Source organism: Acomys russatus, chromosome 24 (assembly GCF_903995435.1).
Source record: "Acomys russatus chromosome 24, mAcoRus1.1, whole genome shotgun sequence".
Taxonomy (NCBI): domain Eukaryota; kingdom Metazoa; phylum Chordata; class Mammalia; order Rodentia; family Muridae; genus Acomys; species Acomys russatus.
Window position 1 is genome coordinate 50,501,424 of NC_067160.1, and position 18,691 is coordinate 50,520,114.

Sequence of the window (18,691 nt, forward strand, 5' to 3'; positions counted from 1 at the left end):
CCTGATGAGGGACTTAAGACACCTGTGTGCTCCAGCTGAGGCTGGGCAAGCTGAGTGAAAGGGTAGAGGAATGGGATCCCCCAGCGGGATGGGACGCTAGTCTGCAGCTGCTGCAAAGAGCACTCGGCAATGTGTGATAAAGTTTAAGATATGCGTGCCTGTGGCCCAGCAGGCTCAGAGGTAGATGCGGATTCTGCCCCAGCTTAGGCGCGTGCCCAGCAAACATGGACAGGAGTGTTCACAGACTGTTGCTTACAGGAGGCCCGCATGGAAACAGCCAAAACACCCATCAAGGGTAGAAAGGTTGGGGCTGGTGATATGGCTTGCGGGCAAGGACATTTGCTGCCAAGTCCAATAACCCATTTGGTCCCTGAGGACCAAACTCAGGTTTTGGAGGAGAGACCCAACATCCATAGGTTTTCCTTTGGCCTCCATGTGCACGCATGCACACACACACATCCATACACACTAACTCAGTAAGCAAACAAGTGCAAAACAATTAAAAACAAAAAAAAAGAGGAGAATGGTTAGATGTGTGGCACATGGCTGTAATGTCAACACTCAGGTGTCAAGAGGATTACCGTAAATTCAAGAATAGCTTTGGCTATGTAGTAGGATTTGGGCCCAACCTGGGCTGTGAGTAAGAGGCTGTATTTAAAAAAAAAAAAAAAAAAAAAGGGTAGAGAGGGCTGGAGAGATGGCTCAGAGGTTAAGAGCACTGACTCCTCTTCCTAAGGTCCTGAGTTCAATTCCCAGAAACCACATGGTGGCTCACAACCATATATAATGAGATCTGGTGTCCTCTTCTGTCGTGCAAGCATATATGAAGGCAGAACACTGTATACATAGTAAATAAATAAATATTTCTTTAAAAGGTAGAATGCTTACACTATAGCACATCTTACAGCCGTGGAGACAGGCAACAGCTTACTGCTCACAGTTACACTGCTAAATCTGAAAAACAAGGGACAGAAGAAAGTGACTGAGGAGATAGGTCAGTCAGTAAAGTGCTGGCTACATAATCACGTGGGCTAGCCTGGTGTGGTGGCTCACATCTCTGATTTCAAGGCCAGCATGGTCTACATTACCGGCTCCATGTCTATAAAGAAAATATGTAATCCAAAGCCCCTGGCTTTGCTGCATCTTGGAGCTCTTGGAAGAAGCACAGTCACTCGGACGGTACATTTGCAACACCTCATTAGGAGTGCACAGGAAAGCATCTGCTTGGTGCATTGGTGCACGGAGCTGGCGGTGGACCCCTGGGTCACACGTGTGCTTGGCAAGTGCTCTGCACCACGAGCCGTGTCTGCAGCTCAGGAGAGCTGTTGGCAGATAAACCCATCGTGGGATTCGAAAGGAATTCTAGGGGATCAGTTAGGCGAGAAGGAACTGAAGGGGCGAAGGGGCTGTCCTGGGCAGAGTGCAGCCTTCCTCTCAGAACAGGCCAAAGCGTGCAGGACCTGCTATGGTAGGATTTCGGGGTTCTAGCACCTCAGGCCTCATTTCCCAGGAACAAGGTGCTTAAAGAAGGTGGAAGGGGTCTCTTTGGATCCTGTCTGTGCTAGTGTGAGGCCTGGCCCGATAGCTTCCAGTTGTCTTACTAACTCCGGCCTGTGTCTTTGTCTAGTTGTGGAGGATATCAACAAGCGCAGAGAGCCACTCCCCAGCCTGGAGGCCGTGTACCTCATCACCCCGTCTGAGAAGGTAAGCCCCTCAGTGTCCCCTGCTCAGGCTGAGGCTCTAGCCCAGAGCTCCCGACGTTTCTAGGTTAAGCATGCATTTAACATGCGGCTCTGTTGAGGCATGTCGTCAGCGGTAGGCAGGGTGGGGGCCCTTGGGCGTGCGGTAAGCCGCAGGAAACAAACGCAGCTGCGGCATAGAGTGGACAGCCAGTGCTGGCGCCCTGAACTCCCCTCTTCAGCAGTCGAGGTTCTGCATGCTCTCTAAGTGATCTACCTTCAGGCCTTGGCATTTTGTGTTCCCAGGGTTATTTCTTCAGTATCTAGCTTGCACTCAGATTTGTCAGATCAGGTCTATACAAGGACCATCTCTCTCTTTTTGGCTGATAGTTGTTGCCAGGTGTTTTGTTTGAGGTTTGTTTGTTTGTTTTGTTTAGTCAACTTGACACAAGAGTTTTCTGGGAGGGTCAGGCGGTGGTGGTGCACACCTTTAATCCCAGCACTCGGGAGGCAGAGGCAGGTGGATCTCTGTGAGTTTGAGGCCAGCCTGGTCTACAGAGGGAGTTCCAGGATAGCCAGAGCTGTTATACAGAAAAACCCTGTCTCTAAAAACAAAAAACAAACAAACAAACAAAAAAAGAGTTTTCTGGGAAAAGGAACTTCAACTGAGAAAATATCTCCACCAGATGATCTGTGGGCAAGCCTGAAGGACACTTGATTTCTTGATTATTGACTGATGTGACAGGGCCCAGCCCACATGGGCAGTGCCACTCATAGGCCCAAGTGGTTCCCTGATGGTGTGTATTTTCAAAAGCAGGCTGAGCAAGAGAGCAAGGCAGTCAGCCGCCCTCCTCTAGGCCTCTACCTCAGTTCCTGCCTTCAGGTTCCTGCCCTGACCTCTGTTCTGACTCTTCTCAGCCACAGACAGTGCTATAGAGCTATGATTGGAAATAAACCCTTTCCTCCCCAAGTTGCTTTGGGTCATAGTATTTTAGCACAGCAATAGAAACCCTAAGGGCTCTTATGTGTATGTATGTATGTGTATATAATATATATTTTTTAATTCCCCTGAGTTTCACGTGTTATTTTTACTTTTAAAAACTAGCTTTCCGGTAAGTTTCTGTAGCTAAACTGCCAGAGCAACATTAACATGAGACTTCTGGAAGGTTCTGAGCAGTTTTGTGGGTCCAGGTTCCAGTGGCACTGACGCTGTCGTTCTGAAGTGAACCACATTCTAGAACAATCCTGCCTTTAAGTGCTCATGGCCCGATTCACACGGCAGAAGCCCTTGGCTGCAGTGCAGTGAGCCTGAAGCCAGTGGACTCAGTCATCTGTGGGTTGCACTGGCTTCTAAAATCAAATTTAATGCCCCCTCCCCTTATTTTTTTTTTTTCCTGTTCTCAGTCTGTCCACTCTCTCATCAGTGACTTTAAGGACCCACCGACTGCTAAGTACCGGGCTGCTCACGTGTTCTTCACAGACTGTAAGTACCCTGCAGGCTGCTCCTGCCAGCCCACGTTAACATTTCCTCACAGCCCCACTGAGCCCGAGCCAAGTCAGGGCAGCAGAAGAAAGGATTTGCACTGTAGTGACGAGATTTTCTCTCTTCAGAAGATGAGCCGTGGAAGACAGAGTTCCTGTCAGTTGTCCCAGAGTCGGCTTTCTGATTTTCCGCAGGCTTGTGTGTGGATAAGCTGTTAGGAGCAGAGTAGCTGCAGAGAGAAAGTGAGGTAGATCTCACCCCATCTTCTCCCTCAGGATAACCCCACGGGCCACCCCTGAGAATACAGAAAGGGAGTAGCAAAGATGAGAAAAAACAGGGAACACAGCACTGATGACCGTTAACCCATAAGATGCCCCCTGGCACCACAAGCTGTTTCCTTGGCCTGGAGGGCATCATGGCCTCCGTGCCGTTGCTCTCGATTGCCCTTGTGCCTTTCTCTTCTGGTTCTTTCTTCCTCACCCTTTCTTAGTGACCTCTGTTGTTTGCTCTCCTTTCCTTGGGATCAGCAAATAGTTTTTATTAGCTTGTGTGTCTCAGTCTGTTGCCGTTTGCTCTGTCGGGCCCTGCAGGTAATTTTCCATTTCTATACCTCAAGGCGCTGGATAGCTGAGGATGTGATGAACTTATTACTAGGTGCCTTTTTAAAAGTCTGAGTGAAATAAAGGTACAGTGACAACATGGCTGTTGACTGAGCTGGCAGACGGATGGACTGAAACCCCACTGTCTTTGGTCATTCTTGCAGCGTGTCCAGATGCCCTGTTTAACGAGCTGGTGAAGTCCCGAGCAGCCAAAGTCATCAAGACGCTGACGGAAATCAACATTGCGTTTCTCCCCTATGAGTCCCAGGTGCGGTCTGTGTCCCAGCTGGTCCATCAGAGTCAGGTGGGGGAAGGGAGCGTATTCCAAGTCGCCAAGCACTTTGATCTGTGCGGGGGGGGGGGGGGGGGGTTACTTAAAGGATACTGACCGCCTTGGCGTCTGCCCATTGTCGTCATCTCTGTGATACCACTGATCACTGCTCCATCCTCTTCACTGGCTCCTTGAATAATCCAAAGTAGCTGTTCCTACAAGAGGGAAGGAGAGGCAGGGCAGAGGGCAGAGCACCCCATCTGCTGCAAGGGAGGCTGTTTTTATTGACAATAACCCCAGCTTGTCATGTGCTGAGAGAACAGATGGTCACCTCCATGTCAGCTGCTAGCACTTCATTCACCCTCACCCGAAGGTTCCAACAGCAAAGTCCTCCCCATAGGGGGGAAAAAAAAAGCTTTTAGGCCCACAAAGGTAAAGCTGAGTGTGAGAGAATATATGAAATTGATTTGAGTATTTTTAGGGCTTGTCCAAACGTTTTCTCCTAGCAAAAAGAATCAAAAGCCCCAGGATTTGCATCCATTCTGAAGTGGTGAAAGCCGTGTCCCGGATCGCTGTAGATCAGCTCCTAAAACCATGGAGTAGCCTGCTGTTAGGTAAAGGTGAGATGCAGCTCAGCGGGCAGAGTGTTTGCCTGGAGTGCACGGAGCCTTGAGTCAGACTTTTACAAATGGAGTATGGCAGCACACGTCTGCATTCCTAGCACTTGGGAGGTGGGTGGAGACAGGAGGATCAGGAGATCAAGGTCACAAGTTTGAGATGAGACTGGGCTACATGAGACTCTGTCTTTAAAAAAAAAAAAAAAAGGCGGGAGTGGAGATAGAGGCAGAGAGAGGAAAAGAAAAAGAGAAAGAGCTGGGACAGATACAGCATGAACAGTCAGAGCTGGCTCATGGCCTTTCTGCTTGCTCTGAGCCCTGAAGCCTGCCTTCTGCTGGAGAGCTATATATATATGTACCCACTTCCCTGTGAACCCCATCATCACTGAAGCAAACAAAATCCAGCTTTAGCACATACCGCCATGTTATTTTTCAGAAAACATGAGAAAGTAGTATATTTTAAAAATCACTTTTTGTGGGGCTGGAGAGATGGCTCAGTGGTTAAGAGCACTGTCTGCTCTTCCAGAGGTCCTGAGTTCAATTCTCAGCAACCACATGGTGGCTCACAGCCATCTATAATGTGATCTAATGCCCTCTTCTGGCATTCAGGTACACATGCAGACAGAGCACTGTATACATAATAAATAAATAAATCCTTAAAAAAAATTTTAAAAATCACGTTTTGGGCTGGAGAGATGGCTCAGAGGTTAAGAGCACTGGCAGCCCTTCCGAAGGTCCTGAGGTCAATTCCCAGCAACCACATGGTGGCTCACAGCCATCTATATTGAGATCTGGTGCCCTCTTCAGTGGGCACGCCCACATGCAGGCAGATGTTGTATTCATAACAAGTAAATAAATATACAAATCTTTTTAGAAGAAAAGAAAAAAAATCGCATTTTGCCAGCTTTAGTGGCATGCCTTTAATCCCAGCACTCAGGAGGTAGGCGGCAGGCAGATCTCTGTGAGTTTGAGGCTAACCTGGTCTACAGAGCAAGTTCCAGGACAGCTAGGAATACTTAGAAAAACCCTGTCTCAGAAATGAATAAGCAAATAAGATCACTTTTTAAGGTAAACACAATCTCATCTCTATAATCCCAGCATTTAGGATTCTGAGGTTAGGGAAGCACCTCAAATCCAAGAATATCCTGAGCTAAGTAGTGAGATTCAGATCAGCCTGAACTACAGAGTAAGGCCCAGACCTCACCACCACCATCATCACCACCACCACCATCATCACCATCATCATCACCACCACCACCACCATCATCACCACCACCATCATCACCATCACCATCATCACCACCACCACCATCACCACCATCACCATCATCACCATCACCATCACCACCACCACCATCACCATCATCACCACCACCACCATCATCACCACCACCACCATCATCACCATCACCATCACCACCACCACCATCATCACCATCATCATCACCACCATCATCATATCTCTTTTAAAAGGAGATCCAGGGAGTTTACACAAATGAGAACATGAGAGAATTCCTGATAGTTGGGGCACTCTATCTTAAAGCGAGAATTCTAACTTCCACAGCTCTTTACAAAAGGGTGGGAGGAACAGGAGGAGGAGAGTACTTAGAGCAGTTTGCCAAAGACAGGATATTATTAAACCTATAAAAAGCTCCTTTATTTGCCCACGGTTGTGACACAATCTCCAGATCATTCTCTGTTTATTAAAAGCAAACTCAAGTCAGCCTATGAACCTTGCACTGACCTCCAGTGACATTGCTCACCAGACACCCCGGGTGCACACACCCTGAGATCCTCAGCATTACCTTCCCTCCCCACGGAAGTCTGCTGCCGCCAGTAAACACCTTACCTCCTTGTAACCATCCCCAGACCTCCCTCCCCCGAGAGTCCAGGCACACCACACCCCCCAGCAGTCCAGGGCATTCTTACTTTATTCTTTTCTCAGCTACTTATCAAATTCTGCGTTCCATACAATTCACTTCCATTGTGTTTCATATCTATCTTATGTGACAGACAGACGCCTAAGGGTCAGGGATGTTCTGGTCACTCATATTTGAAGTGCCTGGCACTAGGATAAACAAAAGCAAAGTGTGCAGCAGGCTGGCAGGGCGACAGACACTCTAGCAGCTCATTTGTAGGACTTACACCCTGTGTGTGTTTCTTTACCCCCCAGGTGTATTCCCTGGACTCCGCTGACTCTTTCCAAAGCTTCTACAGCCCTCACAAGGCTCAGATGAAGAATCCTATCCTGGAACGCCTGGCAGAGCAGATCGCAACCCTGTGTGCCACCCTGAAGGAGTACCCGGCTGTGCGGTATCGGGGGTAAGGCAGCACGCTAGGCAGCTCTGGATGGCATCTTTTGTGTCCCACAAACACCTGAGTTCAGTCCCTAGAACCCATGAAAAGATGAAAGGAAGGAACCATTTCACAAAGTGGTTTTCAACTCATGTACATGTGCCATGCTCAAATGCCCCAGCATACATATCACAAAATGATAAATACATAAGGATATTCCTTCAGTGATTTTTATCTCTTAGCACATTCAGAAAAGAACATAATACTCTTTGCAATGTTTTCAAGCCCACATCATCTTTGCAGGGGGTTTGAAAGTAAAATACAAAGTCAGCTATGGTGGGCAGCACATCTGTAATCTCAGCACTTGGGAGGGAGGCAGAAGGGAGTTACAGATTGCCCTCAGCTGAAAGAAAGAGGAGTGGAGGAGGAGGGAGGGAAGGGTGGGAGACAGGTGAGTGATTCTCTAAAAGGCACAGTCTTTAGATTTGTAAAATATGATTTCTTTAGCCAGGCGGTGGTGGCACATGCCTTTAATCCTAGCACTTGGGAGGCAGAGGCAGCCTGGTCTACAAAGTGAGTCCAGGACAGCCAAGACTACACAGAGAAACCCTGTCTCGAAAAAAAGGAAAAAATTTTAAAATTTATTTTTATGTCTATTGGTGTTTGCCTGCATGTGTGTCTGCATGAGGGTGCTGGATCCCTCGAACTGGAGTTACAGACAGTTGTGAGCGGCCATGTGGGTGCTGAGAGTTGAACCCAGGTTTTCTGGGAGAGCAAACTTCTGAGCCATCTCTTCAGCCCCTAGTCTCTGAATCTTTAAGAAAGATTTAGTGTTAGTAATGTTGGTGCACACTTTTAATCCTAGTATTCGGGAGGCAGAGGCAGGCAGATCTCTGTAAACTCGAGGCTAGCCTGGTCTACAGAGTGAGAGGAGGGCTATGTAAGAGAAACCCTGTCTCAAAAAACCAAAATATAGAGACGGAGAAATGACTCAGCAGTAAGAGCACTGGCTGCTTTCCCAAAGGACCCAGGTTCAATTCCCAGCACTCACATGGTAGCTGCCAACTGTCTGTAACTCCAGTTTTAGGGGATCTGGCACCCTCACATAGACATACATGCAGACAAAACACCAATGCATATAAAAAATAAATAAATCTTTAAGGAAAAATAAAATAAAATAAAAAATAATAAATATAAAAATAAAATTAAAAGATTTAGTTTTATTATCTTTAATATTACAAGATATAATAAAGGTATAGCATATAATGATATGATACAATCAAGGTATCACTATCTTTAATAGTGCGTGTGTATGTTGGTACATGCACTAGTACAGGTAACCTCGGAGGTCAGAGGGGACAGAACCCTCTAGAGCTGGAGTTACAGGCAATTGTAAGGCACCTGACACAGGTGCTGGGAATTGAACTTGGGTCCTCTGGAAGAGCAGTACATGTTCCTAACCGCTAAGCCATCTCTGCAGTGCCCAGTCTTTGGGTTTTAGGATGTCATTGACTCATCCCTTGCTGTGTGTTGAGTGCCGGGGGGACTTCATGCTGAGGACACAGCCCCACCCTCAGATGCTCCAGGTGGAGAGTGGGTAATAGTGGGTGCACTATGTGTGAAAGAAGCACTCACTTCCCAGGGCCTTCAAGCAGCAGTCTAAAGTGATGGGGCGCCCAGAGAGAGCAGGGGCCCTGCAGCCTAGGACAGTGCTTCTGTGGCAGTAGAGGCAGGAGAAGGATGAGGGCACTTGGCTCTTGCTGTTGGTGCAAGCAATGGCTTTGGGAAATCAAAGGGCGAGTATGGTCTAGTCTGGTACAGTAGCCATGTAGGGCAGGGTTAGTTTCTCAAGACTTCCTGAGAGGTTGGCACAGGGAGCAAAGCAAGAGTTTTAGGAGAGGAACTGAGCAGGAGTCAAGGCAAGGGAGAAGCGGAAGCGGGCAGTGAGGCCAGGCCACCAAAGGCAGAGTGAAGGCCTTGGCTGTGGTGACAGCTGTGGTCTGACGAGCAGACGCTCTGTGTGTCTCAGGCCCAGCAATGGGTGAGGCCAGTGGCCACCAGTGTGTGGCTCCGAGCTGACTGCTTCTGAAGGCCACAGGCTGAAACTGCCCTTGTTTCCTGGTCCGCTGAAGTTCGGGGCCATAGAAAACACCAGTACAAGTTAAGAATGGAGCCTTGGCCATCCTCCTGACACAGGAGCAGGAACAGAGCGACAGTGGCACAGAGGCTGGCGAAGGCAGAGACTGCAGCCATATCATCTACCAGAAGCAAGGGGGTTTGAATGGAGGACAGGGTATTTCTTCTTCCACATAGACTGGAAAAGGGAACAAGAAAGATAATTTATAGGCCGGGCACTGAGCTGCGTATTTCATTTTTCTCTTTAAACTACACATGTAACTTGTGGGTTTGTTTGTTTACTTTTGAGATAGTGTCTTATTATGTAGGCCAAGCTGGCCTTAAACTGGCAGTGGCACTCCTCCCTCAGCCTCATACGCATTGATACGTTGTTTTTCTTCTTGTTTTTCGAGACAAGAGTTTCTCTGTGTAGCCTTGGCTGTCCTCCACTCACTTTGTAGACCAGGCTGGCCTCAAACTCACAGCGATCCACCTGCCTCTGCCTCCCGAGTGCTGGGATTTAAGATGTGTGCCACCATGCCCGGCCCATTGGTACATTCTTACTGTAAAAATCTTAATATAGACCATGCTTCACCTCCCCTGTCCGTCCTGCCGTGCACTGTGTGCTGCCTGGAGGCACTTGCACTTGGCACAGTATTTGGAGGCACAGGTGGCTCACCCTCTGTCTTTTTCCTTTTGTCAGGGAATACAAGGACAATGCCTTGCTGGCTCAGCTGATCCAGGACAAGCTGGACGCTTATAAAGCTGATGACCCAACCATGGGGGAGGTAAGTCTGGCCTTGGACCACAAGGTTCTCAGTGTGAGTAAACAGGGTTTGTGTGGCTGACCTTGGGGCAGCATGGCCCTGCAGCTCAGCGAGCATATGTGAGGGCTGCTTTTCCTGTCTCTAGTGGAGTGCCCAGTGCCCCTCGGGCAGGCTGATGCAGGAACATGCCGCATGGCTAGGATGGCCAGCTTGTTCCTGCTTGCTAGCACTTGCAGCTTCAGCCCTCAAGGTCCAGGGAACTCACCAGTAGCAAAGTAGCAAAGGTAGCAAGTAGCAAGTTGACAGCGGTACAGTCCAGTGTCTGCACATATGCCATGTGCACATGCCACAGTTCTGTGCACTTTATATAACTAGAACTGCCACTGAGATACAGAGCCAGGGCCTAGGGCCCAGTCAGTGGCAGAGCGCATGCTCGCTGTGGGAGACCCCAGCTGGTTCCCTAGACCCAGAGCTGCTCCGTTAGTGCTGTAGACTTGTAATCAGACCCCTCAGCAGTGAGCGCTCCAGACAGCTGGTCACCACATTTGTAACAAGTGGCTGCTCAGTTGTATACGCTTCAGGGCTGTGTCAGAGGCCCATAGGAAACCAGCGCCTCACCTGGAATTGCTGGTGCTCTTGGTGAGCAGCAGGCACAGCACCCATTGCCGTTGTGGTGGCCTCGCTCCCCAGAGCTCGCTCCCTGGTGCCCTGTAACAAAGAGGCTCTGATCATTGGTTGGGTGGCTTTTGGAGCAGCTCTCTCTCTCTTGCCAGGGTCCCGACAAGGCACGGTCCCAGCTCCTGATCCTGGATCGAGGCTTTGACCCCAGCTCTCCTGTGCTTCATGAGTTGACTTTTCAGGCTATGAGTTACGACTTGCTGCCTATCGAAAACGACGTTTACAAGTAAGTATTAAGTGACAGGGTCCACAGTGACCAGCTCTGCAGACAACTGGAATTCCTCTGACTAAAAAAAGGATGTTTTTTTTGTTTTTTTTGTTTTTTTTTTTTTTTTCTTCTGTTTTTGTATGTGTGTGAAGTTTGCATACATGTCATGTGTGCTATGCATGTTTGGGGGTGGGGCAAGTGTATGCACAAAGGTAGGCCTATAATTGATGTTGGGTGACATTTTTAAAAATCACTTTCTACCTTAATGAGGCAAAGTCTTTCACTGAACCCAGAGCTTGTCAGTTTTGACTGTCTACCTTTCCAGTTTACCCCAGACACCCACCCCCTTGTCTCAGCCACCCCAGTGCTGGATCATAGATGGCAGCTGTGCCTGTTCACGTTTATGTGGCCTCTGGGCATCTGAACTCTTGTCCTCAAACTTTGGTGGCAAGCGCTTTATCCATTGAGCCATTTCTCCAGCTTTCCCCTCCCCCAAAAGAATGGTTTTGTTTGTTTGGTTGTTTTTTGTTTTTTGTTTTTTTTTTTTTTTTTTGTCTGCTTGGTTTTTAAAGACAGGATTTCTCTGTGTTAGCCTTGACTGTCCTGGACTCATTCTGTAGACCAGGCTGGCCTCGAACTCACAGTGATCCACCTGCCTCTGCCTCTTGAGTGCTGGGATTGTAGCGTGTACCATCACGCTGTGCCCAACTGAACTGGAAGTTCTTAATTACAGATCACAAAATATGATTGTGGCAAAAAATGTTTTGTTCTGTGCAGTGAAAGTGCTTTCTTCATCACAAGAAATATCACCTGCCTGTAATCTCCACACTTGGGAGCCTGAGGACAGGAGGGTCATGAGTTTGAGGTCAACCTGGACAATGTAGTGTGAGACTCTGTCTCACAACAAAGAATGGCTTTAAAATAGAGGTTCCAGGACTGGAGAGATGGCTCAGTGGTTAAGCACATGGCTGCTCTTCCAGATACCTCAAGTTTGATTTCCAGCACATACAAGGTAGCTAACAGCTGTCTGTAACTCCAGTTCCAGGGGACCTGACACTCTCTTTGCCTGACACAGGCAAAACACAAACATAAAATAAACAAACAAACAGAATGATTCTAGAACTACACAGATGGCTTCATCGTTAAAAGCATTGGCTACTTTTGCAGAGGACATGGGGTCAGTGCCCAGCACCCACATGGTAGCTTTAAAACTGGTTGTGACTCCAATTCCAGGGGAATTGGCACCTTCTTCTGGCCTCTGTGGGCACCAGGCACACACATGGTACACATACATGCATATAGGCAAACACTCATATAAATAAAATAAAATAAATACATCTCTTTTTTTTTTTTAATGATTCTGCTGGATGTGGTGTCACCCCCCCTTTTTTGGGGGGAGTTTTGTTTGTTTTGGTTTTTCTCTGTGTAGCCCTGGCTGACCTGGACTCACTTTATAGACCAGGCTGGCCTCGAACTCACAGAAATCCGCCTGCCTCTGCCTCCCACACCTGGCTGGCATCACACTTCAATCCTAGCCCTCAGGTGGCAGAGGTAGGAGGATCTCTGAGTTTAAGGCCAGCCTGGTCTACGTAAGCAAGGAACGTATGTAGGACTACACAGAGGCACCCAGTCTCACTTACTTACTTACTCAATCTTAAACTGATGTTCATGGCTTCCATCCCTTCTCCCTTTTGGTTCCTGATATTGTCTCCTCTGGCCATTCACGATTCCATGTGTAATATTATGCTGAGGACCCATCACAGAAGCTTCTGGAAACCTGTAGACAGATGCATCCCTCCCCTTTCCCAGAGAGCGACAAACAGACGTGTATGCCCATGTAACTCTAGACTCACATGTAACTGGTACAGGCCCTCGACCTCCCAGCTCTGAAGGCTTAAAGCACAGCTCTCTGGCTTTGGGCAGAGTGCTTTCTCCTTGCTCATTTGTGCTGTCCCAAATGGCCTGGTCAGCCTGTCATGTAGTCACAGTGGTGTTATGAGCCACACCTGGGATCATCTGGCAGCTGAGAAAACAGGTGTTATCCTTAGAAACCAAAGGAGACACCTATCATCGCAGCACTTAGGGAGGTGGAGGCAGGAGGATCAAGAGTTCAAGACCTGCCTTAGCTCTTTAGGGAGTCTGACGTTAGCTTGCGGCACATGAAACCTTGTCCCATAAAACTAACAAAAAAATCCAAAGGGGGCACGGGACATGCCACAGGGACATGGGCCCTACCCAAGTCCTGTCTCCTCCAGGTATGAGACCAGCGGCATTGGAGAGGCACGGGTGAAGGAGGTTCTTCTGGATGAGGACGACGACCTGTGGATTGCGCTGCGCCACAAGCACATCGCAGAGGTGTCCCAGTAAGAACTCTGTCACACCTTCCCCAGGGTGGGCCCTCACCCCTGGGCCGGCAGTAACCATGCACACCCAGCCACTTGGGGAGTGAGCTCAGACTCATCCCCTTGGCAAAGTTGCCACCATGCTAACCAAGGCTGACAGCTCCCTCCTGTTCCTTCCTCGTGCGATTCTCCAATTTGGCCAATTTAAAAAGTCCACCTCTACTGGGTGTGGTGGCGCACACCTGTAATCCCAGCACTCAGAAGGCAGAGGCAGGCGGATTGCTGTGAGTTCTAGGTCAGCCTGGTCTACAAAGTGAGTCCAGGACAACCAGGGCTACACAGAGAAACTCCGTCTCAGGAAAAAAAGAAAAAGATCACGCTGGCCTCGAACTCAAAGATCTGCTACTTCTGTTGGGATTAAAGGCTTTGGTGAGCCACATGCCTGATATTGGGGAGGAAATACTGACCCATATTTCCTGCCATTACATTTATGCTACATGCATTTACATTTTCCAAACATAAAATATGAATGTTTCAATTTGTGTGCATTTGGAAAGGACAAAAGAAAAACACAAGGGGATAGTCCAAGACTGATCCCTTTGCCCTTGAGTCATCTGGCACACACTGCCCTGGAGACAGACCAGTGACTTAGAGTGTCAGTTGGAACAGCATGTGCCCTTCACTTTAAACACATACCTCAGTGGGAAGAGAATTGTCACTTAGTCCCTCAGGAAGGCTCTACACGGCTTCAGTGGTCTCTGCGGAGAGTCCTGGGCACTGCGTTGAGCATGGCTGCCTCCCTGCCCCCCCTCCCCATTTTTCAGGGAAGTCACCCGGTCACTGAAGGACTTTTCCTCTAGCAAGAGGATGAACACCGGAGAGAAGGTAAGCCTGCTGGTGCCCAGACGTCCTGGGGTCAGTAAGTCCTGCCAGTGCACAGGCATCCTGGGGGTCAGCAGGCCATACTGAGGCCCTGGTACTCAGGGGAGAAGGTAAGCCATGCGAGTGCCCAGACCCCCTGACGGCCAGCTGCTGCCCTCTCTGTGTCCCACCGGGAGTGCATGGGTGGGGTCACGGTTCTCCATTCACTAAACTGTCTACTTTGGTTTTGCTTTTAAGACTCATATCTGGGGCACGGGTGTGTGGCTCAGTGGCAGAGGGCTTGTTTAGCGGGCACAGACCTTGGGTTTGACTCCAGCACAACAGACAGATCCTGTCTGGAGCTCCCGCCGTCAGTGTTTGTGAAGAGCTGCTTTCTCGGATCTGGATGGTTAAGATACCGATCCTAAGCCAAAAGAGTCGAGAGAGTGTCTTAGCCTGCTGAGGCCACTGCTGGCTCTGGCCTTCTTTTACTGTGTTAGAAGTGTCGTGCCCAGCCAGATGTAGTGGCGCTTACCCTTAGTCCCAACCAAGATGGTTCAGCAGGTGAAGACTTTGCCTGACATGAGTTTCGTTCCTGGAACTCACGTGTCAGAAGGAGAAAAGTGGCTCATGTAAGACCCCCCCCCCCCGAGACTTCTCTGAGTACACTGTGACACTCATGCTGGTGTACTTGTGCACAGACACACGCACACGCACACAATTAATTAGACTATGATTAAAGGGCTGGAGACATGGCTTAGTGACGAAGAGCAATTACTGCTCTTACAGAGGACCCACGTTCTCTGTGGGTTCCCAGAACCCACGTCAGCCCACAACTGCCTGGAACTCCAGCTCCAGGGGGTCTGATGCCTTCTGGCCCCCACAGTTGCATTCAACTGTGCACAACCCACACACAGACATATAAATAAATAAATAAATAAATCATTTAAGCATGTATGATAAAAATAAAAATATATACAATTTAAAAGTTAACTGGTTCGCCGGGCGTGGTGGCGCATGCCTTTAATCCCAGCACTCGGGAGGCAGAGGCAGGCGGATCGCTGTGAGTTCGAGGCCAGCCTGGTCTACAAAGTGAGTCCAGGATGGCCAAGGCTACACAGAGAAACCCTGTCTCGAAAACCCCCCCCCCCAAAAAAAAGTTAACTGACTTCAAGGTTTAATTCTCCCCCTGAAGACAGCTGTGACATTTGGGTCACTACATTGGAGTCCAGGAATGGACACTTGTGAAGTCTACTGTGGCTGCTGTCCTGCCATGGGCCATGCAGCTTCCCAAGGCTTTATTAGTGACACGGGGCTTCCTTCCTCATAGACCACCATGCGGGACCTGTCCCAGATGCTGAAGAAAATGCCCCAGTACCAGAAGGAGCTCAGCAAGGTATGGAGACCCCACCCAGAGTGCCTGACTCATCAGAGCCGGCCTCCAGGCTGCTCCAGGCCTGCTGCACCTGTGGCTGCATGGAAACCTACAGCCCCTGGCTTCCGCTCTCACTAGCAAGGGAAGGAAAGGGAAGGAAAGAGAGACTGTTTCCTGTCGCTCTCTCTGCCTTTCTCCATCTTTTTCCTTCCCTCTTGGTCCTCCCTTACTGTTGACTGGAGGTTCCTCACCTCCCGGCCTTAGCTGATGCTGGCTGTCCTCATACAGCTGCTGGCCTCCCTCGGAGGGGCTGGTGTGAGAGAGGGCCAGGAGGTGGCAGGGCTTCTGTGTCCTCATCATAAACGACCTGCAAGGTGTTCACCAGGAGCCGCTTCTGGAGGGAGGTGTGCCTCCTGCCACTGCACCCTCCTAAAAGATGCCTCCTTCCTCTCCTGTGGGCTGTGGTTCGCCCCACTCTCCCTCTGTGAGGACACCCCGTCAGCATTATGTGAATCAGCGGTTCTCTCTGTTCTGACTCTTAACGCTTTTCCTAGTATTCGACTCACCTGCACCTTGCTGAAGACTGCATGAAGCATTACCAAGGCACCGTGGACAAACTCTGCCGTGTGGAGCAGGTGGGGTCTCCTTCCTTCCCTCTCTGCCTGCTGCTGCCCCACCTGTTCGCCCTACTGAATTTTAACCTGTAACCTTGAACATCTTACAGAATCGTAGGAGCTAGAGAAGGGAGAGCCTCTGACCCTGGGTTGGCTCACCTGTGGTGCCAGTGTGGCTCCACTTTGGCGGGTAGGGCCTAGATGGATCTAGAGTGCTGTGCTGTTTGGACTTTGCATGCGTGCCTCTTTCCAGAGGCTCTGTTTTTCCTGGAGTGACAGCTTTGAGGGAGTTGTGAGCCTGACAGTGGCAGGGCGGGCTGATGTTTATGTTCCGATGTGCTCTGGTCCCACTGTGACCAGCGTTGGCACCCCGGCCTACCAGGGCTGTAGCAAGGTCTGAGTCCTCCCAGCCTTGTTAATCCCAGGCCTGGGAGCTGAGGTCAGATGGAACTTATACTCTCGCTGGGGGTATACGGTGTCCCCTGCTTCCTTTTCCCTACCGGCTAACTCATAGCACTGACATCATCTTCATCTTATGGAGAGTTCCAAACCAAGGGCACGGCAAAGCTGCTGAGCTGTGTGGCATCTGTTTTGTTATTGATTTCAATCCCCCCTCGGCTAGTGGTCTCAAGAGATCAGACCCAGGGCCTCACGTGGCCTGAGTAGGCCCTCGGACACTGAGCCATCCTCTTAGCCTCCGTGTGTCAGCTTCCAAAGGAAGGAAGGAGACACTGAAAGGTTTTGAACTGCCAGCCTTAGTGGCACAGACCTGTAACCGCAGCTGCTTAGAAAGCCGAGCCAGGAGGACCACAGGTTTGAGGCCAGCCCGGACAGCGTAGGCCACCCCATCACACACGCCACCACCAAAGCCATTCTGAAGCCTTAGCTGGAAGTCTCATTTTACAGCAGAGCTCTCAGAGTGGAGCTCAGATCCCCAGGTGTGGCTTGCTGGGAGAGGCTCAGTGGAGGCTCGCATGCTCCAGTTCGGTAGTGTTTGCTAGGTTAGAAGGTGCCAGTTTCTTAGGCGCCCTCCTCAAACACACACCCTCTCCTCAAGAGCTCCACCTTCCAGAAAGTGGGGTCTGTCTGTCTAGTCCAGCATTTCTCAACCTGTGTGTCACTACCCCTCTGGGATTTGAACAGCCCTTCACAGGGGTGGCATATCAGATAGGATAGTTACATTACAATTCATAACAGTAGCAAAATTACAGTTATAGAGTAGCAAATATTCTATGGTTGGGGGGTCACCACAACATGAAGAATTGTATTAAAGGGTCGAAGCATTAGGAAAGTCAAGAACCACTGGGCTAGTCAGTTCAAATTAATTTTGGAAGCACAGTTTTTTTGTTTTTGTTTTTTAAAGTGGTTAAAAAATATAAGAAGTATTAAATGGGTTGTAGTGGTGTACACCTATAATCCTAGCACTCAGGAGGCAGAAGCAGGTGATCTCTGTGGGCTTGAGGCCAGCCACTGTCTATATAGTTGCATTTCAGTGAGCTTTGAGAGTGTGCTCTAGGGCAAAATGGCTCAGCAGATAAAAGTGCTTGCTGCCAAGCCTCACAGCCTGAGTTCGATCCCTGGAACCTACGTGATGGAAGGAGAGAGCCAGTTCCCACAAGTTGTCCTGACCTCCAGTGTGTATCATGGTTCACACTTTTAATCCTAGCATTCAAGAGGGAGAGGAAAGAGGGTTTCTGAGTTCAAGACCAGCCTGGGCTATATATAGTGTGTCCCAGGCCAGCCAGAGTTAAACCGTGAGACTCTATCTCAAAAACAAAATAAGCTGAGTGTGGTGGCACACGCAGCCTGGATGTGAGATCACTGTTTGTGTAAGCTCCCGGGGTCTTGAGAGGAAGAGGAACACCAGGTGCCCTCCTGGGAGCTCCAGAGAAAGCTGTGGCTGCCTCAGACTTGAGTAGGTGCTCCTGACTTGCAGAGGGCAGCATCCCCCCCGTGTGAGTGGCATCATGGCTGTGCTCAGTTCAGTCTTCTCATATTTCCTGTCCTCCCTCTCCAGGCCTAGGAGCCCTTCCTCTTTGTCTCTCCTCGCCCTTTGAAACGCTCTAGGGTGATTAAAAGCAGAGCAAAACTCGGCGTTGTTAAAACTTAGTGTGCCCTTCCATGCCAGGAGAGTCAGGGTGGAAGGGATCCAGCCACGCAGAGGCCCCTTGTGATGCCCACGTTTTCATGGGTGGGAAGCAAGCCCGAGTCCCTCGGCTGGGTTGTGTATGTCACAGATACAAGTGCCCTGGCCTCCCCCTGCAGGGAACAGTGTGACCAGTCACTGTGCCTGCTTTGGGGAAGAATCTCAGGGGTCTCTCCTGGGATTGTGGATCAGCCCGTTGCTGTAGGAGACCTACTCACAGCCAGCCCCAACCACACCATGAAGTCGGGCACTTGTAGATAGTGAACTTTCTGACTGTCACAGACTGTCACAGAAATAGGGCCAGCAAGCTGTGTTTTCTACAGGACCTGGCGATGGGCACAGATGCTGAGGGGGAGAAAATCAAGGACCCTATGAGAGCCATTGTCCCCATCCTGCTGGATGCGAATGTCAGCACTTACGACAAAATCCGCATCATCCTGCTCTACATATTCCTGAAGAACGGTAGGAGCCGGGGAGGACAGGAGGAGGAGTGGGAGACGGCCTGTGCAGACGCCAGCGTGCAGCCCTGGAAGGGGGGACCGGGAGGGCCAAGGGGCTCCTCCTGCATGAACTGCAGAGGGACAAAGTCAGCTGCCCCACAGGCTGGGCCTGCTCAGCAGCCCTGAGTGGATAAGAAGCAG

General features: G+C 49.7%; 1 protein-coding gene across 2 annotated transcripts in view; it reads left to right on the forward strand.

The window, feature by feature from the left end:
• Stxbp1 (syntaxin binding protein 1) overlaps positions 1-18,691 on the forward strand; it is a 64,188-nt gene that overhangs the window by 31,239 nt on the left and 14,258 nt on the right. For both annotated transcript variants that reach the window (XM_051166266.1, XM_051166267.1), the window contains exons 4-14: positions 1,628-1,704; positions 3,084-3,162; positions 3,926-4,029; positions 6,823-6,971; positions 9,763-9,847; positions 10,600-10,730; positions 12,968-13,075; positions 13,879-13,939; positions 15,246-15,311; positions 15,845-15,925; positions 18,374-18,512. In XM_051166266.1, the coding sequence (XP_051022223.1) occupies positions 1,628-1,704; positions 3,084-3,162; positions 3,926-4,029; positions 6,823-6,971; positions 9,763-9,847; positions 10,600-10,730; positions 12,968-13,075; positions 13,879-13,939; positions 15,246-15,311; positions 15,845-15,925; positions 18,374-18,512 (1,080 nt within the window). The remainder of the gene's footprint in view (positions 1-1,627; positions 1,705-3,083; positions 3,163-3,925; positions 4,030-6,822; positions 6,972-9,762; positions 9,848-10,599; positions 10,731-12,967; positions 13,076-13,878; positions 13,940-15,245; positions 15,312-15,844; positions 15,926-18,373; positions 18,513-18,691) is intronic.